Source organism: Oncorhynchus keta, chromosome 21 (genome assembly GCF_023373465.1).
Source record: "Oncorhynchus keta strain PuntledgeMale-10-30-2019 chromosome 21, Oket_V2, whole genome shotgun sequence".
Lineage (NCBI taxonomy): Eukaryota > Metazoa > Chordata > Actinopteri > Salmoniformes > Salmonidae > Oncorhynchus > Oncorhynchus keta.
The window spans coordinates 59026122-59049466 of NC_068441.1; the positions used below are offsets into that span (position 1 = coordinate 59026122).

The 23345-nt window shown below is 46.6% G+C and overlaps 1 protein-coding gene across 50 annotated transcripts in view; it reads left to right on the plus strand.

The window, feature by feature from the left end:
- Positions 1–23345, plus strand: part of LOC118380773 (protein tyrosine phosphatase domain-containing protein 1-like) — a 165124-nt gene that overhangs the window by 52592 nt on the left and 89187 nt on the right. The window contains exons 7-8 of one of the 50 annotated variants that reach the window (XM_052474486.1): positions 7900–7980; positions 9338–9456. The exons of 48 other annotated variants lie outside the window; for them this stretch is intronic. In XM_052474486.1, the coding sequence (XP_052330446.1) occupies positions 7900–7980; positions 9338–9456 (200 nt within the window). The remainder of the gene's footprint in view (positions 1–7899; positions 7981–9337; positions 9457–23345) is intronic. One more of the 50 variants, XM_052474487.1, reaches the window with a different exon arrangement.

Consider the following 23345-nt stretch of genomic DNA (forward strand, 5'->3'; position numbering starts at 1 on the left):
TCTTCCTCAGAATGGATATCACCTGTAGGACCAGCCTCTTCCTCAGAATGGGCATCACCTGTAGGACCAGCCTCTTCCTCAGAATGGGCATCACCTGTAGGACCAGCCTCTTCCTCAGAATGGATATCACCTGTAGGACCAGCCTCTTCCTCAGAATGGGGATCACCTGTAGGACCAGCCTCTTCCTCAGAATGGGGATCACCTGTAGGACCAGCCTCTTCCTCAGAATGGGGATCACCTGTAGGACCAGCCTCTTCCTCAGAATGGATATCACCTGTAGGACCAGCCTCTTCCTCAGAATGGGCATCACCTGAAGGACCAGCCTCTTCCTCAGAATGGGGATCACCTGTAGGACCAGCCTCTTCCTCAGAATGGGCATCACCTGAAGGACCAGCTCGCAGCTGCAGAATCAGGAGTGGGCAATGTTGCAGCACCCGCCAACCCCATCCCAGGTGACCACTACTACCGCAATCCCCACCAGTAAAAACAACCCACATGATTCTCACAGGCACCCTGTTTAAAACGGAATGGTTGATTCCTAAATCAATCAATATCACCCGTGTTCACATCTAACATAACTTACCGTTCTGCTTTTTATCATATTACCAGTGTTCAGGCCTCCCAGGTGGCGCAGCGGTCTAAGACATCTCAGTACAAGAGTCGTCACTGCAGTCCCTGGTTTGAATCCAGGGTCTGGCCAGGGTCCGGGTTTGGCCAGGGTCGGCTGTCATTGTAAATAAGTATTTGCCTAGTTTTTGCCTGGTTAAATAAAAATATTTGATCATATTACCAGGGTTCATATTTCAAATCAAACACATTTTTAATAATGCCTCAAATTTCCTGGTGGCATCCCCTTTGTGTGGCCATAATGCACCCTTTAAAAAATCCATGCTTTTGCAGCCCTTCTCCCTGCTGCCTGCTCCGACGCACTTAATATAATAAAAAATAATAATATATGCCATTTAGCAGACGCTTTTATCCAAAGCGACTTACAGTCATGTGTGCATACATTCTACGTATGGGTGGTCCCGGGAATCGAACCCACTACCCTGGCGTTACAAGCGCCATGCTCTACCAACTGAGCTACAGAAGGACCACTTCACTCACACGGCTCCATCACCTGATCTGGTCTTTCTCACAGGGTACAAGTGAAGACCGACACATTGGGGATGCAACTGAATGCATCCTTATCCAATTCCCGACATGCACATTGAAGATAACGGTCCACATTTACTTTTCGTCAGCCAACAAGATGACTAGGCCTAACAAACATCAAAAGTACTAGCCTATGTCAGTCTACTATCTTCAATAGTACAACAGTTTACCTAGCAAGGGGCACACTCCAACACTCAGACATCATTTACAGATAGCCAGGGGCACACTCAGACTCTCAGACACTCAGACATCATTTACAGATAGCCAGGGGCTCACTCCAACACTCAGACATCATTTACAGATAGCCAGGGGCACACTCCAACACTCAGACATCATTTACAGATAGCCAGGGGCACACTCCAACACTCAGACATCATTTACAGATAGCCAGGGGAACACTCCAACACTCAGACATCATTTACAGATAGCCAGGGGCCCACTCCAACACTCAGACATCATTTACAGATAGCCAGGGGAACACTCCAACACTCAGACATCATTTACAGATAGCCAGGGGCACACTCCAACACTCAGACATCATTTACAGATAGCCAGGGGAACACTCCAACACTCAGACATCATTTACAGATAGCCAGGGCACACTCCAACACTCAGACATCATTTACAGATAGCCAGGGGAACACTCCAACACTCAGACATCATTTACAGATAGCCAGGGGCACACTCCAACACTCAGACATCATTTACAGATAGCCAGGGGAACACTCCAACACTCAGACATCATTTACAGATAGCCAGGGGAGCACTCCAACACTCAGACATCATTTACAGATAGCCAGGGGCACACTCCAACACTCAGACATCATTTACAGATAGCCAGGGGTACACTCCAACACTCAGACATAATTTACAGATAGCCAGGGGCACACTCCAACACTCAAGATATCATTTACAGATAGCCAGGGGCACACTCAGACTCTCAGACACTCAGACATCATTTACAGATAGCCAGGGGCTCACTCCAACACTCAGACATCATTTACAGATAGCCAGGGGCACACTCCAACACTCAGACATCATTTACAGATAGCCAGGGGCACACTCCAACACTCAGACATCATTTACAGATAGCCAGGGGCACACTCCAACACTCAGACATCATTTACAGATAGCCAGGGGCACACTCAGACATCATTTACAAAGAAGCATTAGTGTTTAGTGAGTCCTCCAGATCAGAGGCAGTAGGGACGACCAGGGATGTTCTCTGTTTAGTGAGTCCTCCAGATCAGAGGCAGTAGGGACGACCAGCGATGTTCTCTGTTTAGTGAGTCCTCCAGATCAGAGGCAGTAGGGATGACCAGGGATGTTCTCTGTTTAGTGAGTCCTCCAGATTAGAGGCAGTAGGGACGACCAGGGATGTTCTCTGTTTAGTGAGTCCTCCAGATCAGAGGCAGTAGGGAAGTTGGAAGTTTACATACACTTAGGTTGGAGCCATTAAAACTTGTTTTTCAACCACTACGCAAATGTCTTGTTAACAAACTATAGTTTTGGCAAGTCGGTCTACTTTGTGCCTGACACAAGTAATTTTTCCAACAATTGTTTACGCACAGATTTTTTTCACTTATAATTCACTGTATCACAATTCCAGTGGGTCAGAAGTTTACATACACTAATTTAACTTTGCCTTTAAACAGCTTGGAAAATTCCAGAAAATTATGTCATGCTTTAGAAGCTTCTGATAGGCTTTGAGTCAATTGGAGGTGTACCTGTGGATGCATTTCAAGGCCTACCTTCAAACTCAGTGCCTCTTTGCTTGACATCATGGGAAAATCCGAATAAATCAGCCTCCACAAGTCTGGTTAATCCTTGGGAGCAATTTCCAAATGCCTGAAGGTACCATGTTCATCTGTACAAACAATAGTATGCAAGTATAAACACCATGGGACCACGCAGCCGTCATACCGCTCAGGAAGGAGACGCGTTCTGTCTCTTAGAGGTGAACATACTTTGGTGCAAAAAGTGCAAATCAATCCCAGAACAACAGCAAAGGACCTTGTGAAGATGCTGGAGGAAACAGGTACAAAACTATCTATATCCACAGTAAAACGAGTCCTGTATCAACATAACCTGAAAGGCCACTCAACAAGGAAGAAGCCACTGCTCATAACCCGCCAAAAAAGCCAGACTACGGTTTGCAACTGCACATTGGGACAAGCAATGCAGGTGGAGAGGCACGGTGGCTAGGAAAAACTCCCTAGAAAGGCCAAAACCTAGGAAAAAACCTAGAGGAACCAGGCTATGTGGGGTGGCCAGTCCTCTTCTGGCTGTGCCGGGTGGAGATTATAACAGAACATGGCCTAGATGTTCAAATGTTCATAAATGACCAGCCTGGTCAAATAGTAATAATCACAGTAGTTGTCGAGGGTGCAACAAGGCAGCACCTCAAGTGTAAATGTCAGTTGGCTTTTCATAGACGATCATTCAGAGTATCTCTACCGCTCCTGCTGTCTCTAGAGAGTTGAAAACAGCAGGTCTGGGACAGCTAGCACGTCCGGTGAACAGGTCAGGGTTCCGTAGCCGCAGGCAGAACAGTTGAAACTGGAGCAGCAGCACGGCCAGGTGAACTGGGGACAGCAAGGAGTCATCATGCCAGGTAGTCCTGAGGCATGGTCCTAGTGCTCAGGTCCTCTGAGAGAGAGAAAGAGATAATTAGAGAAAACATACTTCAATTCACACAGGACACCGAATAGGACAGGAGAATAGGACAGGAGAATAGGAGAATAGGACAGGAGAATAGGAGAATAGGACAGGAGAATAGGACAGGAGAATAGGAGAATAGGACAGGAGAATAGGACAGGAGAATAGGACAGGAGAGTACTCCAGATATAACAAACTGACCCTAGCCCCCCGACACATAAACTACTGCAGCATAAATACTGGAGGCTGAGACAGGAGGGGTCAGGAGACACTGTGGCCCCGTCCGATGATACCCCCGGACAGGGCCAAACAGGCAGGATATAACCCCCAAGCACAGCCCCCACACCACTAGAGGGATATCTTCAACCACCAACTTACCATCCTGAGACAAGACAGGTATTGCCCACAAAGATCTCAACCCAAGGGGGGGAGGTGCCAACCCAGACAGGAAGATCACGTCAGTGACTCAACCCACTCAAGTGACGCACCCCTCCTTATGACGGCATGGAAGAGCACCAGTAAGCCAGTGACTCAGCCCCTGTAATTGTAAAGAAATAAAAGCTGAAATTAAATAATTCTCTCTACTATTATTCTGACATTTCACATTCTTAAAATAAAGTGGTGATCCTAACTGACCTAAGACAGGAACTTCTTTACTAGGATTAAATGTCAGGAATTGTGAAAAACTGAGTTTACATGTATTTGGTAACCTTCCGACTTCAACTGTATATTGTTTGTGTATTCTGCATTGTATGTTGTCTGTATTTTTTATTCTCTGTGTTTTCTAAATTATACACTGCCTTTCAAAAGTTTAGGGTCACTCAGGAATGAAATACAGTGTAGACATTGTTAATGTTGTAAATGACTATTGTAGCTGGAAACGGCAGATTTTTTAAAATGGAATATCTACATAGGAGTACAGAGGCCCATTATCAGCAACCATCAGTCCTGTGTTCCAATGGCACGTTGTGTTAGCTAATCCAGGTGTATCATTTTTAAAAGTCTAATTGATCATTTAGAAAACCCTTTTGTAATTATGTTAGCACAGCTGAAAACTTTTGTCCTGATTTCAGTCTATTCTTGTTCTGAGAAATGAAGGTTATTCCATGAGCAAAATAACACAGACACTGGACAGAGGAACTCTGCCTAGAAGGCCAGCATCCCGGAGTCGCCTCTTCACTGTTGACGTTGAGACTGGTGTTTTGCTGGTACCATTTAATGATGCTGCCAGTTGAGGACTTGTGAGGCGTCTGTTTCTCAAACTCAACACTCTAATGTACTTGTCCTCTTGCTCAGTTGTGCACCGGGGCCTCCCACTCCTCTTTCTATTCTGGTTAGTGCCAGTTTGTGCTGTTCGCTGAAGGGAGTAGGACACAACCTTTGTATGAGATATTCCGTTTCTTGGCAATTTCTTGCATGGAATAGTAAAGAAACTTGAAGCTCTCAACCTGCTCCACTACAGCCCCGTCGACGAGAATGGGGTCGTGCTCTGTCCTCCTTTTCCTGTTTTCCACAATCATCTCCTTTGTCTTGATCATGTTGAGGGAGATGTTTTTGTCCTTGCCCCACAAGGTCAGGTCTCTGACCTCCCTATAGGCGGTCTCATCCTTGTCAGTGATCAGGCCTACCGCTGTTCTATATTATCTGTGTATTCTACATTTATATGTTTATTCTATATTCTCTGTATTCTATATTCTCTATGTTCTATATTCTCTGTGTTCTATATTCTCTGTGTTCTATATTCTCTGTGTTCTATATTCTCTGCATGTTCTATATTCTCTGTGTTCTATATTCTCTGCATGTTCTATATTCTCTGTGTTCTATATTCTCTGTGTTCTATATTCTCTGTGTTCTATATTCTCTGTGTTCTATATTCTCTGTGTTCTATATTCTCTGCATGTTCTATATTCTCTGTGTTCTATATTCTCTGTGTTCTATATTCTCTGCATGTTCTATATTCTCTGTGTTCTATATTCTCTGCATGTTCTATATTCTCTGTGTTCTATATTCTCTGCATGTTCTATATTCTCTGCATGTTCTATATTCTCTGTGTTCTATATTCTCTGCATGTTCTATATTCTCTGTGTTCTATATTCTCTGCATGTTCTATATTCTCTGTGTTCTATATTCTCTGCATGTTCTATATTCTCTGTGTTCTATATTCTCTGCATGTTCTATATTCTCTGTGTATTGTGTATTCTCTGTTCTATATTCTCTGTGTTCTATATTCTCTGTGTTCTATATTCTCTGCATGTTCTATATTCTCTGTGTTCTATATTCTCTGCATGTTCTATATTCTCTGTGTATTGTGTATTCTCTGTGTTCTATATTCTCTGTGTTCTATATTCTCTGTGTTCTATATTCTCTGCATGTTCTATATTCTCTGTGTTCTATATTCTCTGTGTTCTATATTCTCTGCATGTTCTATATTCTCTGTGTATTGTGTATTCTCTGTGTTCTATATTCTCTGTGTTCTATATTCTCTCCGTGTTCTATATTCTCTGTGTTCTATATTCTCTGTGTGTTGTGTATTCTCTGTATTCTATATTCTCTGTGTTCTATATTCTCTGCATGTTCTATATTCTCTGTGTTCTATATTCTCTGTGTTCTATATTCTCTGCATGTTCTATATTCTCTGTGTTCTATATTCTCTGTGTTCTATATTCTCTGCATGTTCTATATTCTCTGTGTATTGTGTATTCTCTGTGTTCTATATTCTCTGTGTTCTATATTCTCTCCATGTTCTATATTCTCTGTGTTCTATATTCTCTGTGTGTTGTGTATTCTCTGTATTCTATATTCTCTGTGTTCTATATTCTCTGTGTTCTATATTCTCTGTGTTCTATATTCGCTGTGTTCTATATTCTCTGCATGTTCTATATTCTCTGTGTTCTATATTCTCTGTGTTCTATATTCTCTGCATGTTCTATATTTTCTCTGTGTATTTTGTATTCTCTGTGTTCTATATTCTCTGTGTTCTATATTCTCTGCATGTTCTATATTCTCTGTGTTCTATATTCTCTGTGTTCTATATTCTCTGCATGTTCTATATTCTCTGTGTTCTATATTCTCTGTGTTCTATATTCTCTGCATGTTCTATATTCTCTGTATATTGTGAATTCTCTGTTCTATATTCTCTGTGTTCTATATTCTCTCCATGTTCTATATTCTCTGTGTTCTATATTCTCTGTGTGTTGTGTATTCTCTGTATTCTATATTCTCTATGTGTTGTGTATTCTCTGTGTTCTATATTCTCTGTGTTCTATATTCTCTGTGTTCTATATTCTCTGCATGTTCTATATTCTCTGCATGTTCTATATTCTCTGTGTTCTATATTCTCTGTGTTCTATATTCTCTGCATGTTCTATATTTTCTCTGTGTATTTTGTATTCTCTGTGTTCTATATTCTCTGTGTTCTATATTCTCTGTGTTCTATATTCTCTGCATGTTCTATATTCTCTGCATGTTCTATATTCTCTGTGTGTTGTGTATTCTCTGTGTTCTATATTCTCTGTGTGTTGTGTATTCTCTATATTCTATATTCTCTGTGTGTTGTGTATTCTCTGGGTATCCTATATATTCTGTATTTTTCCTGTAAGTCCTGTGCTACGCTGCTCCTCCCATGTCTGAGGCAGCCAGCTGGGTGGTGTCCTATTGTAAACAGATATCTGATCAATAAGTAAACACAAAGTAATCAGTACACGCTACTCACCCTTTTCCACTCTCCTCCACTGCCACTCATGGCCAGTAACTAACGCCCAACAGCTTAGCTGGTAGTATCATTCATCCACTTGTTTTCCGGGCTGCTCTGTTCAAATAATTCATATTACATGTACTGCATGTGATTCATTAACGGTGTGTGAACTGTTCTGATGTGTAATCACCATGTAATTCTGCTCTCTCTCTCTCTCTCTCTCTGTGTCTCTCTCTCTCTCTCTCTCTCGCTCTCTCTCTCTCTCTCTCTCTCTCTCTCTCTCTCTGTCTCTCTCTCTCTGTGTCTCTCTCTCTCTCTCTCTCTCTCTCTCTCTCTCTCTCTCTCTCTCTCTCTCTCTCTCTCTCTCTCGCTCTGTGTCTCTTTCTCTGCAGGATAACTGACAACTTGCTGGCGATGGCAAGGCCTTCTACTGAAATCCTCGAGAAATACAATATCATAGAGCAGTTTACAAGGTATTTGGTATTTGGTGTTTTAGAAGACAAAACACTAGCTGTCAATAGTTATTAGCACCACCAATAGGCCTACACACCTGAGACCACTAGCTGTAACTAGCTATTAGCACCACCAGGAGACCACTAGCCATGAGCACCACCAGGAGACCACTAGCTGTAACTAGCTATTAGCACCACCAGGAGACCACTAGCTATGAGCACCACCAGGAGACCACTAGCTGTAACTAGCTATTAGCACCAACAGGAGCTAGTGGTCTCCTGGTGGTGCTAATAGCTAGTGACAGCTAGTGGTCTCCTGGTGGTGCTAATAGCTAGTGACAGCTAGTGGTCTCCTGGTGGTGCTAATAGCTAGTGACAGCTAGTGGTCTCCTGGTGGTGCTAATAGCTAGTGACAGCTAGTGGTGCTAATAGCTAGTGACAGCTAGTGGTCTCCTGGTGGTGCTAATAGCTAGTGACAGTTAGTGGTCTCCTGGTGGTGCTAATAGCTAGTGACAGCTAGTGGTCTCCTGGTGGTGCTAATAGCTAGTGACAGCTAGTGGTCTCCTGGTGGTGCTAATAGCTAGTGACAGCTAGTGGTCTCCTGATGGTGCTAATAGCTAGTGACAGCTAGTGGTCTCCTGGTGGTGCTAATAGCTAGTGACAGCTAGTGGTCTCCTGGTGGTGCTAATAGCTCGTGACAGCTAGTGGTCTCCTGGTGGTGCTAATAGCTAGTGACAGCTAGTGTTCTCCTGGTGGTGCTAATAGCTAGTGGTCTCATGGTGGTGCTAATAGCTAGTGGTCTCCTGGTGGTGCTAATAGCAAGTGGTCTCCTGGTGGTGCTAATAGCTAGTGGTCTCCTGGTGGTGCTAATAGCTAGTGGTCTCCTAGTGGTGCTAATAGCTAGTGGTCTCATGGTGGTGCTAATAGCTAGTGGTCTCCTGGTGGTGCTAATAGCTAGTGGTCTCCTGGTGGTGCTAATAGCTAGTGACATCTAGTTCTCCTGTTGTTTTCAGGCGTGATGTATAGGCCATCATGGTGGTGCTAATAGCTAGTGGTCTCCTGGTGGTGCTAATAGCAAGTGGTCTCCTGGTGGTGCTAATAGCTAGTGGTCTCCTGGTGGTGCTAATAGCTAGTGGTCTCCTGGTGGTGCTAATAGCTAGTGGTCTCCTGGTGGTGCTAATAGCTAGTGGTCTCCTAGTGGTGCTAATAGCTAGTGGTCTCATGGTGGTGCTAATAGCTAGTGGTCTCCTGGTGGTGCTAATAGCTAGTGGTCTCCTGGTGGTGCTAATAGCTAGTGACATCTAGTTCTCCTGTTGTTTTCAGGCGTGATGTATAGGCCTATTGGTGGTGTTGATAACTGGCAACATGTTCCCTCCAGGTGTGGCCTTCGTACGGTGATCAACCTGCAGCGTCCCGGGGAACACGCCAGCTGTGGTAACTCTCTGGAACATGACTCTGGATTCACCTACAGACCTGAGGTGTTCATGGAGGCTGGCAGTGAGTATCTCTGCCTCTGGATCAATTCAATTCCAAGGGCTTTCTTTCTTGGCATGGGAAACATATGTTTACATAGGCAAAGCAAGTGAAATAGATACTACATTGAAATAAACAATAAAAAAATGAACAGTAAACATTCCATTCCATATGTCTGCTTTTGGAAAGTATTCAGACCCCTTGACTTTTTCCACATTTTGTTAGATTACAGCCTTATTCTAAAATGGATTAAATCGACACACAATACCCCGCGATGACAAACCAAAAACAGGTTTTTAGACATTTTTGCTAATTTATATAGAAAAAACTGAAATACCACATTTACATAAGTATTCAGACCCTCTACTCAGTACTTTGTTGAAGCACCTTTGGCAGCGATTACAGCCTCAACTCTTCTTGGTTATGAAGCTGCAAGCTTGGCACACCTGTATTTGGGGAGTTTATCACATTCTTCTCTGCAGATCCTCTCGGGTTGGTTGGGGAGTGTTGCTGCAAGGCTATTTTCAGGTCTCTCCAGAGATGTTTGATCGGGTTCAAGTCCGGGCTCTGGCTGGGCCACTCAAAGACGTTGAGACTTGTCCCGAAGTCACTCCTGCGTTGTCTTGGCTGTGTGCTTAGGGTTGTTGTCCTGTTGGAAGGTGAACCTTCACCCCAGTCTGAGGTCCTGAGCGCTCTGGAGCAGGTTTTCATCAAGGATCTCTCTGTACTTTGCTCTGTTCATGGTGCCAGGTTTCCTCCAGACGTGACGCTTGACATTCAGGACAAAGAGTTCAATCTTGGTTTCATTAGACCAGAGAATCATGTTTCTCATGGTCTGAGAGTCCTTTTGGTAAACTCCAAGCGGGCTGTCATGTGCCTTTTACTGAGGAGTGACTTCCGTCTGGCCACTCTACCATAAAGACCTGATTGGTGGAGTACTGCAGAGATGTCTGTCCTTCTGGAAGGTTCTCCCATCTTCACAGAGGAGCTCTGTCAGAGTGACCATTGGGTTCTTGGTCACCTTCCTGACCAAGGCCCTTCTCCCCTGATAGCTCAGTTTAGCCGGGCGGCCAGCTCTAGGAAGAGTCTTGGTTCCAAACTTCTTCCATTTAAGAATGATGGAGGCCACTGTGTTCTTGGGGACCTTCAATGCTGCATACATTTTTTGGTACCCTTCCCTAGATCTGTGCCTCGACACAATCCTGTCTCGGAGCTCTACGGACAATTCCTTCAACCTCATGGCTTGGTTTTTGCTCTGACATGACCTGTCAACTGTGGGACCTTATATAGACAGGTGTGTGCCTTTCAAAATCATATCCAATCAATTGAATTTACCACAGGTGGACTCCAATCAAGTTGTAGAAACATCTCAAGGATGATCAATGGAAACAGGATGCACCTGAACTCAATTTTGAGTCTCATAGCAAAAGGGTCTGAATACTTATGGAAATCAGGTATTTCTGGGTTTTTTTTGTACAAATTTCTAAAAAGCCTGTTTTTGCTTTGTTCTTATGGGGTGTTGTGTGTAGATTGATTAGAGTTAACTGCACCTCAGACTGCAGCCCAAATAAATGATTAACGGAGTCTGTGGTACATTATTCTTCTGCCTTTGTAACAATGTACAACACATCACCGCTCTTGCTGCTGGTGATTCTCTGATCCATTACACAGACGACACACTGTGAACTGGACCTTCTTTGTTACAATATATCTTCTACACAGACACCATTCTGTATACTCCTGGCCTTTGTTACAATGTCTCTGATCCACCTCTACACAGACGACACCATTCTGTATACTCCTGGACCTTCTTTGTTACAATATATCTGATCCACCTCTACACAGACGACACCATTCTGTATACTCCTGGACCTTCTTTGTTACAATATATCTGATCCACCTCTACACAGACGACACCATTCTGTATACTCCTGGACCTTCTTTGTTACAATGTCTCTGATCCACCTCTACACAGACGACACCATTCTGTATACTCCTGGACCTTCTTTGTTACAATATATCTGATCCACCTCTACACAGACGACACCATTCTGTATACTCCTGGACCTTCTTTGTTACAATGTACAACACATCATTGGGGGAGATTGTAGTTCATGTTCTTACTGCGTCTCAATTGGCACCCTATTCTCTATATAGTGCATCGCTTTGGTCAGTAGTTTCATTATATAGGGAATAGTGTGTCTTTTGGGATGATCAGTGAGATACACCTGCTGGTATAGGGAGGGGTCTGAGAGTATATAGGGAATAGTGTGTCTTTTGGGATGATCAGTGAGATACACCTGCTGGTATAGGGAGGGGTCTGAGAGTATATAGGGAATAGTGTGTCTTTTGGGATGATCAGTCTGAGATACTGTTTTACCTGTTTGCAGTTTATTTCTATAAGGGACGGCGTGGGTCTGAGAGTATATGGACATGGAATGTGTGTCTTTTGGAGGGAAGATCAGTGAGATACGCCGGTCTAGGGAGGACAGGTCATCACATCTATAATCATAGAATAAAGTCACATGGCTGATTTGGTATGTTATCATGGACTGAGGAGGGTACATTATAATGGGATGGGGAGGACAGGGGTTATAATCTGGGGAGGACAGGGTATGTTATAATGGAGGGAGGACAGTGTGTTATAATTGGGGATGATCAGTGACGTTATAACCTGCTGGTTATAATGGACTGGGAGGACTGGGTACATTATAATGGACTGGGGGGACAGGGTACATTATAATGGGATGGGGATCAGTACGTTATAATGGGATGGGGGAGGGTACGTTATAATGGCCTGTACGTTATAATGGACTGGGTAGGGTACATTATAATGGGAGGGAGGACAGGGTAAATTATAATGGAAAAGGGAGGACAGGGTGTTATTGGAATCAGGGTCTATTGGACTGGGGAGGACAGGGTACATTATTGGGATTCAGGTCTATAATGGGATGGACAGGACATTATAATGGGATGGGGAGGACAGGGTACATTATAATGGGATGGGGAGGACAGGGTCAAGGATGAGGACAGGGTACATTATAATGGACATGGGGAGGAGGGTACATTATAAGATGGAGGACACTGTCACGTTATAATGGACTGGGAGGACAGGGTACGTTATAATGGACTGGGGAGGACCACGTTATAATGGACTGGGGAGGACATCACGTTATAATGGACTGGGGGAGGACAGGGTCGTTATAATGGACTGGGGAGGACAGGGTACGTTATAATGGACTGGGGAGGACAGGGTATGTTATAATGGACTGGGGAGGACAGGGTACGTTATAATGGGATGGGGAGGACAGGGTACATTATAATGGGATGGGGAGGACAGGGTAAATTATAATGGACAGGGTACGTTATAATGGGATGGGGAGGACAGGGTACGTTATAATGGGATGGGGAGGACAGGGTACGTTATAATGGGATGGGGAGGACAGGGTACGTTATAATGGACTGGGGAGGACAGGGTACGTTATAATGGACTGGGGAGGACAGGGTACGTTATAATGGACTGGGGAGGACAGGGTACGTTATAATGGACTGGGGAGGACAGGGTACGTTATAATGGACTGGGGAGGACAGGGTACGTTATAATGGACTGGGGAGGACAGGGTACGTTATAATGGGATGGGGAGGACAGGGTACGTTATAATGGACTGGGGAGGACAGGGTACATTATAATGGGATGGGGAGGACAGGGTACGTTATAATGGACTGGGGAGGACAGGGTACATTATAATGGGATGGGGAGGACAGGGTACGTTATAATGGACTGGGGAGGACAGGGTACATTATAATGGGATGGGGAGGACAGGGTATGTTATAATGGACTGGGGAGGACAGGGTACATTATAATGGACTGGGGAGGACAGGGTACGTTATAATGGGATGGGGAGGACAGGGTGGGGAGGACATGCGTTATAATGGACTGGGGAGGACAGGGTACATTATAATGGGATGGGGAGGACAGGGTACGTTATAATGGACTGGGGAGGACAGGGTACATTATAATGGGCTGGGGAGGACAGGTACATTATAATGGCCTGGGGAGGACAGGGTACGTTATAATGGACTGGGGGGGACAGGTAAAGGACCATGTTATAATGGACTGTGGAGGACAGGGACAGGTTATGAATGGGGAGGGCAGGTACATTACAGTGGGCTGGGGAGGACAGGTAGACAGGTACAGGACAGGTACATTATAATGGGCTGGGGAGAACAGGTACGTTATAATGGACTGGGGAGAACAGGTACGTTATAATGGACTGGGGAGAACAGGTACGTTATAATGGACTGGGGAGGACAGGGTATGTTATAATGGACTGGGGAGGACAGGGTACGTTATAATGGACTGGGGAGGACAGGGTACATTATAATGGACTGGGGAGGACAGGGTACGTTATAATGGGCTGGGGAGGACAGGGTACATTATAATGGGATGGGGAGGGGATGGACAGGGCACGTTATAATGGGATGGGAGGACAGGGTACGTTATAATGGGATGGGGAGGACAGGTACATTATAATGGGCTGGGGAGGACAGGTACATTATAATGGGATGGGGAGGACAGGGTACATTATAATGGGATGGGGAGGACAGGGTACATTATAATGGGATGGGGAGGACAGGGTACATTATAATGGGATGGGGAGGACAGGGTACATTATAATGGGATGGGGAGGACAGGGTACGTTATAATGGACTGGGGAGGACAGGGTACATTATAATGGGATGGGGAGGACAGGGTAAATTATAATGGACAGGGTACATTATAATGGGATGGGGAGGACAGGGTACGTTATAATGGGATGGGGAGGACAGGTACATTATAATGGACTGGGGAGGACAGGTACATTATAATGGGATGGGGAGGACAGGTACATTATAATGGGATGGGGAGGACAGGTATGTTATAATGGGCTGGGGAGGACAGGGTACATTATAATGGGATGGGGGAGGACAGGTACATTATAATGGGCTGGGGAGGACAGGTACATTATAATGGGATGGGGAGGACAGGTATGTTATAATGGGCTGGGGAGGACAGGTATGTTATGATGGGGAGGACAGGTACATTATAATGGGATGGGGAGGACAGGTATGTTATAATGGGCTGGGGAGGACAGGGTACATTATAATGGGATGGGGAGGACAGGGTACATTATAATGGGCTGGGGAGGACAGGGTACATTATAATGGGATGGGGAGGACAGGGTACGTTATAATGGACTGGGGAGGACAGGGTACATTATAATGGGATGGGGAGGACAGGGTACGTTATAATGGACTGGGGAGGACAGGGTACATTATAATGGGCTGGGGAGGACAGGTACATTATAATGGGCTGGGGAGGACAGGGTATGTTATAATTGGTTGGGAGGGGGACAGGTAAAGGACCATTATGTTATAATGGACTGTGGAGGACAGGGACAGGTTCGTTATGATGCCATGGGGAGGGCAGGTACATTACAGTGGGCTGGGGAGGACAGGTACTGGACAGGTACAGGACAGGTACATTATAATGGGCTGGGGAGAACAGGTACGTTATAATGGACTGGGGAGAACAGGTACGTTATAATGGACTGGGGAGAACAGGTACGTTATAATGGACTGGGGGGAGGACAGGGTATGTTATAATGGACTGGGGAGGACAGGGTACGTTATAATGGACTGGGGAGGACAGGGTAAGTTATAATGGACTGGGGAGGACAGGGTACATTATAATGGACTGGGGAGGACAGGGCGTTATAGTGGGCTGGGGAGGACAGGGGTACATTATAATGGACTGGGGAGGACAGGGTACGTTATAGTGGGCTGGGGAGGACAGGGTACATTATAATGGGATGGGGTTATAATGGGCTGGGGAGGACAGGGTACATTATAATGGACTGGGGAGGACAGGGTACGTTATAGTGGGCTGGGGAGGACAGGGTACATTATAATGGACTGGGGAGGACAGGGTACGTTATAGTGGGCTGGGGAGGACAGGGTACATTATAATGGACTGGGGAGGACAGGGTACATTATAGTGGGCTGGGGAGGACAGGGTACATTATAATTAGGGAGGACATACGTTATAGTGGGCTGGGGAGGACAGGGTACATTATAATGGGATGGGGAGGACAGGGTAAATTATAATGGACAGGGACGTTATAATGGGATGGGGAGGACAGGGTACGTTATAATGGGATGGGGAGGACAGGTACATTATAATGGACTGGGGAGGACAGGGTACATTATAATGGGATGGGGAGGACAGGGTAAATTATAATGGACAGGGTACGTTATAATGGGATGGGGAGGACAGGGTAAATTATAAATGGACAGGGTACATTATAATGGGATGGGGAGGACAGGTACATTATAATGGACTGGGGAGGACAGGTACATTATAATGGGATGGGGAGGACAGGTAAATTATAATGGGCTGGGGAGGACAGGTACATTATAATGGGATGGGGAGGACAGGGTAAGTTATAATGGACTGGGGAGGACAGGGTACATTATAATGGGCTGGGGAGGACAGGTACATTATAATGGGCTGGGGGAGGACAGGTACATTATAATGGGATGGGGAGGACAGGTACATTATAATGGGATGGGGAGGACAGGTACATTATAATGGGCTGGGAGGACAGGTACATTATAATGGGATGGGGAGGACAGGTACATTATAATGGGATGGGGAGGACAGGGTACATTATAATGGGATGGGGAGGACAGGTATGTTATAATGGGCTGGGGAGGACAGGTACATTATAATGGGATGGGGAGGACAGGTACATTATAATGGGATGGGGAGGACAGGTATGTTATAATGGGCTGGGGAGGACAGGTAAGTTATAATGGGATGGGGAGGACAGGTACATTATAATGGGCTGGGGAGGACAGGTACATTATAATGGGATGGGGAGGACAGGTATGTTATAATGGGATGGGGAGGACAGGTACATTATAATGGGCTGGGGAGGACAGGTACATTATGATGCGATGGGGAGGACAGGTACGTTATGATGCGATGGGGAGGACAGGTACATTATAATGGACTGGGAGGACAGGTACATTATAATGGGCTGGGGAGGACAGGTATGTTATAATGGGCTGGGGAGGACAGGTACATTATAATGGGCTGGGGAGGACAGGTACATTATAATGGGGAGGACAGGTACATAATGGGATGGGGAGGACAGGTACATTATAATGGGCTGGGGGAGGACAGGTACATTATAATGGGCTGGGGAGGACAGGTACATTATAATGGACTGGGGAGGACAGGTACGTTATGATGCGATGGGGAGGACAGGTACATTATGATGCGATGGGGAGGACAGGTACATTATAATGGACTGGGGAGGACAGGTACATGACAGGTACATTATGATGGGATGGGGAGGACAGGCACGTTATAATGGGCTGGGGAGGACAGGTACATTATAATGGGCTGGGGAGGACAGGTACATTATAATGGGCTGACAGGTACATTATAATGGACTGGGGAGGACAGGTACATTATAATGGGATGGGGAGGACAGGCACATTATAATGGACTGGGGAGGACAGGCACATTATAATGGGCTGGGGGAGGACAGGTATGTTATAATGGGCTGGGGAGGGCAGGTACATTATAATGGGATGGGGAGGACAGGCACATTATAATGGGCTGGGGAGGACAGGCACATTATAATGGGCTGGGGAGGACAGGTATGTTATAATGGGCTGGGGAGGGCAGGTACATTATAATGGGCTGGGGAGGACAGGCACATTATAACGGGCTGGGAGGACAGGTACATTATAATGGGCTGGGGAGGACAGGCACATTATAATGGGCTGGGGAGGACAGGTACATTATAATGGGCTGGGGAGGACAGGTACATTATAATGGGCTGGGGAGGACAGGTACATTATAATGGGATGGGGAGGACAGGTACATTATAATGGGCTGGGGAGGACAGGCACATTATAATGGGATGGGGAGGACAGGCACATTATAATGGGCTGGGAGGACAGGCACATTATAATGGGCTGGGGAGGACAGGCACATTATAATGGGATGGGAGGACAGGTACATTATAATGGGCTGGGGAGGACAGGCACATTATAATGGGATGGGGAGGACAGGTACATTATAATGGGCTGGGGGAGGACAGGTACATTATAATGGGCTGGGAGGACAGGTACATTATAATGGGCTGGGGAGGACAGGTACAGGACAGGTACATTATAATGGGATGGGGAGGACAGGTACAGGACAGGTACATTATAATGGGCTGGGAGGACAGGTACAGGACAGGTACATTATAATGGGATGGGGAGGACAGGTACATTATAATGGGCTGGGGAGGACAGGCACATTATAATGGGCTGGGGAGGACAGGTACATTATAATGGGCTGGGAGGGCAGGTATGTTATGATGCGATGGGGAGGACAGGTACATTATAATGGGCTGGGGAGGACAGGTACATGACAGGTACGTTATAATGGGATGGGGAGGACAGGTATGTTATGATGGGCTGGGGAGGACAGGCACATGACAGGTGCGTTATGATGCGATGGGGAGGACAGGTACAGGACAGGTACATTATAATGGGATGGGGAGGACAGGTACATGACAGGTACATTATAATGGGATGGGGAGGACAGGTACAGGACAGGTATGTTATGATGCGATGGGGAGGACAGGTATGTTATGATGCGATGGGGAGGACAGGTACAGGACAGGTACATTATAATGGGATGGGGAGGACAGGTATGTTATGATGGGCTGGGGAGGACAGGCACATGACAGGTACGTTATGATGCGATGGGGAGGACAGGTACAGGACAGGTACATTATAATGGGATGGGGAGGACAGGTACATGACAGGTACATTATAATGGGATGGGGAGGACAGGTACATTATAATGGGCTGGGGAGGACAGGCACATGACAGGTACGTTATGATGCGATGGGGAGGACAGGTACATTATAATGGGATGGGGAGGACAGGTACATTATAATGGGATGGGGAGGACAGGTACATTATAATGGGATGGGGAGGACAGGTACATGACAGGTACATTATAATGGACTGGGGAGGACAGGTACATTATAATGGGCTGGGGAGGACAGGTACGTTATGATGCGATGGGGAGGACAGGTACAGGACAGGTACATTATAATGGGCTGGGGAGGACAGGTACATTATAATGGGCTGGGGAGGACAGGTACATTATAATGGGCTGGGTAGGACAGGTACGTTATGATGCGATGGGGAGGACAGGTACATGACAGGTACAGGACAGGTACAGGACAGGTACATTATAATGGGCTGGGGAGGGCAGGTACATTATAATGGGCTGGGGGAGGGCAGGTACATTATAATGGGATGGGGAGGACAGGTACATTATAATGGGATGGGGAGGACAGGTACATTATAATGGGATGGGGAGGACAGGTACATTATAATGGGATGGGGAGGACAGGTACATTATAATGGGATGGGGAGACAGGTACATTATAATGGGCTGGGGAGGACAGGTACATTATAATGGGATGGGGAGGACAGGTACATTATAATGGGATGGGGAGGACAGGTACATTATAATGGGCTGGGGAGGACAGGTACATTATAATGGGCTGGGGAGGACAGGTACATTATAATGGGCTGGGGGACAGGTACGTTATGATGCGATGGGAGGGCAGGCACAGGACAGGTACATTATAATGGGCTGGGGAGGACAGGTACAGGACAGGTACATTATAATGGGATGGGGAGGACAGGTACATTATAATGGGCTGGGGAGGACAGGTACATTATAATGGGCTGGGGGACAGGTACGTTATGATGCGATGGGGAGGCAGGTACATGACAGGTACATTAATGGGATGGGGAGGACAGGTACATTATAATGGGCTGGGGAGGACAGGTACATTATAATGGGCTGGGGGGGACAGGCACGTTATGATGCGAAGGAGGGAAGGCAGGTACATGACAGGCACGTTATGATGGGCTGGGGAGGACAGGTACAGGACAGGTACATTATAATGGGATGGGAGGACAGGTACATTATAATGGGCTGGGGGAGGACAGGCACATTATAATGGGCTGGGGAGGACAGGCACATTATAATGGGCTGGGGAGGACAGGTACATGACAGGTACATTATAATGGACTGGGGAGGACAGGTACATTATAATGGGCTGGGGAGGACAGCACAGGACAGGTACATTATAATGGGCTGGGAGGGACAGGTACAGGACAGGTACATTATAATGGGCTGGGGAGGACAGGCACAGGACAGGTACATTATGATGGGCTGGAGGACAGGTACATTATAATGGGCTGGGGAGGACAGGTACATTATAATGGGCTGGGGGAGGACAGGTACATTATAATGGGATGGGGAGGACAGGTACATGACAGGTACATTATAATGGACTGGGGAGGACAGGTACATTATAATGGGCTGGGGAGGACAGGCACAGGACAGGTACATTATAATGGGCTGGGGAGGACAGGTACAGGACAGGTACGTATAATGGGATGGGAGGACAGGTACAGGACAGGTACGTTATAATGGGCTTGGGGACAGGTACAGGACAGGTGACGTTATAATGGGATGGGGAGGACAGGTACGTATAATGGGCTTGGGGAGGCAGGTACATTATAATGGGCTGGGGAGGACAGGTACATTATAATGGGCTGGGGAAGGACAGGGTACATTATAATGGGATGGGGAGGACAGGGTGCGTTATAGTGGGCTGGGGAGGACAGGGCACATTATAATGGACTGGGGAGGGGGTGCGTTATAGTGGGCTGGGGAGGACGGGTACATTATAATGGACTGGGGAGGCAGGTACGTTATAGTGGGCTTGGGAGGACAGGGTACATTATAATGGACTGGGGAGGACAGGCACAGTATGGGCTGGGAGGACAGGTACATTATAATGGGATGGGGAGGACAGGGTACGTTATAGTGGGCTGGGGAGGACAGGGTACATTATAATGGGATGGGGGAGGACAGGTAAATTGTAATGGACAGGGCACATAATGGGATGGGAGGACAGGGCACGTTATAATGGGATGGGGAGGACAGGTACATTATAATGGACTGGGGAGGACAGGGAAGAATATAATGGGATGGGGAGTACAGGGTAAATTATATGGACAGGGTACGCAGAATGGGATGGGGAGGACAGGGTAAATTATAATGGACAGGGTACATTATAATGGGATGGGGAGGACAGGGTACGTTATAATGGGATGGGGAGGACAGGTACATTATAATGGGCTAGGGAGGACAGGTACATTATAATGGGCTAGGGAGGACAGGTACATTATAATGGGATGGGGAGGACAGGGTAAGTTATAATGGACTGGGAGGACAGGTACATTATAATGGGCTGGGAGGACAGGTACATTATAATGGGCTGGGGAGGACAGGTACATTATAATGGGATGGGGAGGACAGGTACATTATAATGGGCTGGGAGGACAGGTACATTATAATGGGCTAGGGAGGACAGGTACATTATAATGGGATGGGGAGGACAGAGTACATTATAATGGGACTGGGGAGGACAGGGCACATTATAATGGGATGGGGAGGACAGGCATGTCATAACGGACTGAGGATGACAGGGCACATTATAACGGGACGGGGATGACAGGCAACATCATAACGGGACGGGGAGGACATGTATGTTATAATGGGTCAGGAGGACTAAGTAAGTTATAATGGGACGGGGAGGACAGGTACATTATAATGGGCTAGGGAGGACAGGATACATTATAATGGGACGGGGGAGGACAGGTATGTTATAATGGGATGGGGAGGACAGAGTACATTATAATGGGCCAGGGAGGACAGGCACATTATGACGCGATGGGGAGGACAGGCACGTTATGATGCGATAGGGAGGACAGGCACATTATAATGGACTGGGGAGGAACAGGTACATTATAATGGGCTGGGGAGGACAGGTACATTATAATGGGCTGGGAGGACAGGCATGTTATAATGGGCTGGGGAGGACAGGCACATTATAATGGGCTAGGGAGGACAGGCATGTTATAATGGGATGGGGAGGACAGGTACATTTATAATGGGCTGGGAAGGACAGGAACATCATAATGGGCTGGGAGGACAGGTACATTATAATGGACTGGGAGACAGGTACGTTATGATGCGATGGAGACAGGTACATATGATGCGATGGGGAGGACAGGTACATTATAATGGACTGGGAAGACAGATGACAGGTACATTATGATGCGATGGGGAGGACAGGCACATTATAATGGGCGGGGAGGACAGGCACATTATAACGGGCGTAGGGAGGACAGGTCACATTATAATGGGCTGGGGAGGACAGGTACATTATAATGGGCTGAGGAGGACAGGCACATTATAATGGGATGGGGATGACAGGCACATTATAACGGACTGGGATGACAGGTACATTATAATGGGCATGGGGAGGACAGGTACGTTATAATGGGCTGGGGAGGACAGGTACATTATAATGGGCTGGGAGACAGGCTACATTATAATGGGCTCAGGAGACAGGCAATGGGCTGGGGAGGACAGTATGCATAATGGGCTGGCAGGCATGATGTCAGAGGACAGGTACATTATAATGGGCTGGGGAGGACAGGCACATTATAATGGGCTGGGGAGGACAGGCTACATTATAATGGGCTGGGGGAGGACAGGCACATTATAATAGGCTGGGAGGACAGGTACATTATAATGGGCTGGGAGGACAGGTACATTATAATGGGACTGGGGAGGACAGGTACATTATAATGGGCTGGGGAGAAGGCACTAAGGATGGGAGGACAGGCATTATAATGGGCATGGAAGACAACATATAATGGGCAGGGAACAGGTACATTATAATGGGCTAGAGGACAAGCACATTATAATGGGATGGGGAGGACAGGTACATTATAATGGGCATAGGAGGACAGGCACATTATAATGGGATAGGAGGACAGGTACATTATAATGGGATAGGGAGGACAGGTACATTATAATGGGCTGGAGAGGACAGGTACATTATAATGGGCTGGCAGGACAGGTACAGGACAGGTACATTATAATGGGATGGGGAGGACAGGTACAGGACAGGTACATTATAATGGGCTGAGGAGGACAGGTACAGGACAGGTACATTATAATGGGATGGGGAGGACAGGTACATTATAATGGGCTGGGGAGGACAGGCAATTATAATGGGCTGAGAACAGGTACATTATAATGGGCTGGGGAGCGGCTATGTTATGATGCGATGGGGAGGACAGGCAACATTATAATGGGCTGGGGAGGACAGGTACAACCAGGATACGTTATAATGGGATGAGGAGGACAGGTATGCTACATGACGGGCTGCGGAGGACAGGTATGTCATACATGGGCATGGGGAGGACGGGTACGTGTATAATGGCACGCGCAGGACGGGGACATCACAGGCACATCATAACGTCAGCGACGTGGCGGCAGTAATGACGGGCAACGCCATAACGGGACTGGGGAGGACGAGGCATGCCATGACGGGCTGCGGAGGACGAGTTGCATGTTATAATGGGATCAGGAGGACAGGCACATTATAACGGGCTGGGGAGGACAGAAGACGATTAGTACATCATAATGGGCTGGGAGGATTGAAATGCATCATAATGGGCTCGGGGAGACAGGTACATTATAATGGGCTCAGAGGACAGGTCACATTATACTGGCATGAGGAGTGACAGGTGCATTATAATGGGCTGGGGAGGACAGGCACATTATAATGGGATGGGGAGGACAGGCACATTATAATGGGCTGGGGAGGACGAAGGCACATATATGGGCACAGAAGAGACAGAGTACATTATAATGGGCGCAGAGGCACATTATAATGGGATGGGGAGGACAGGTA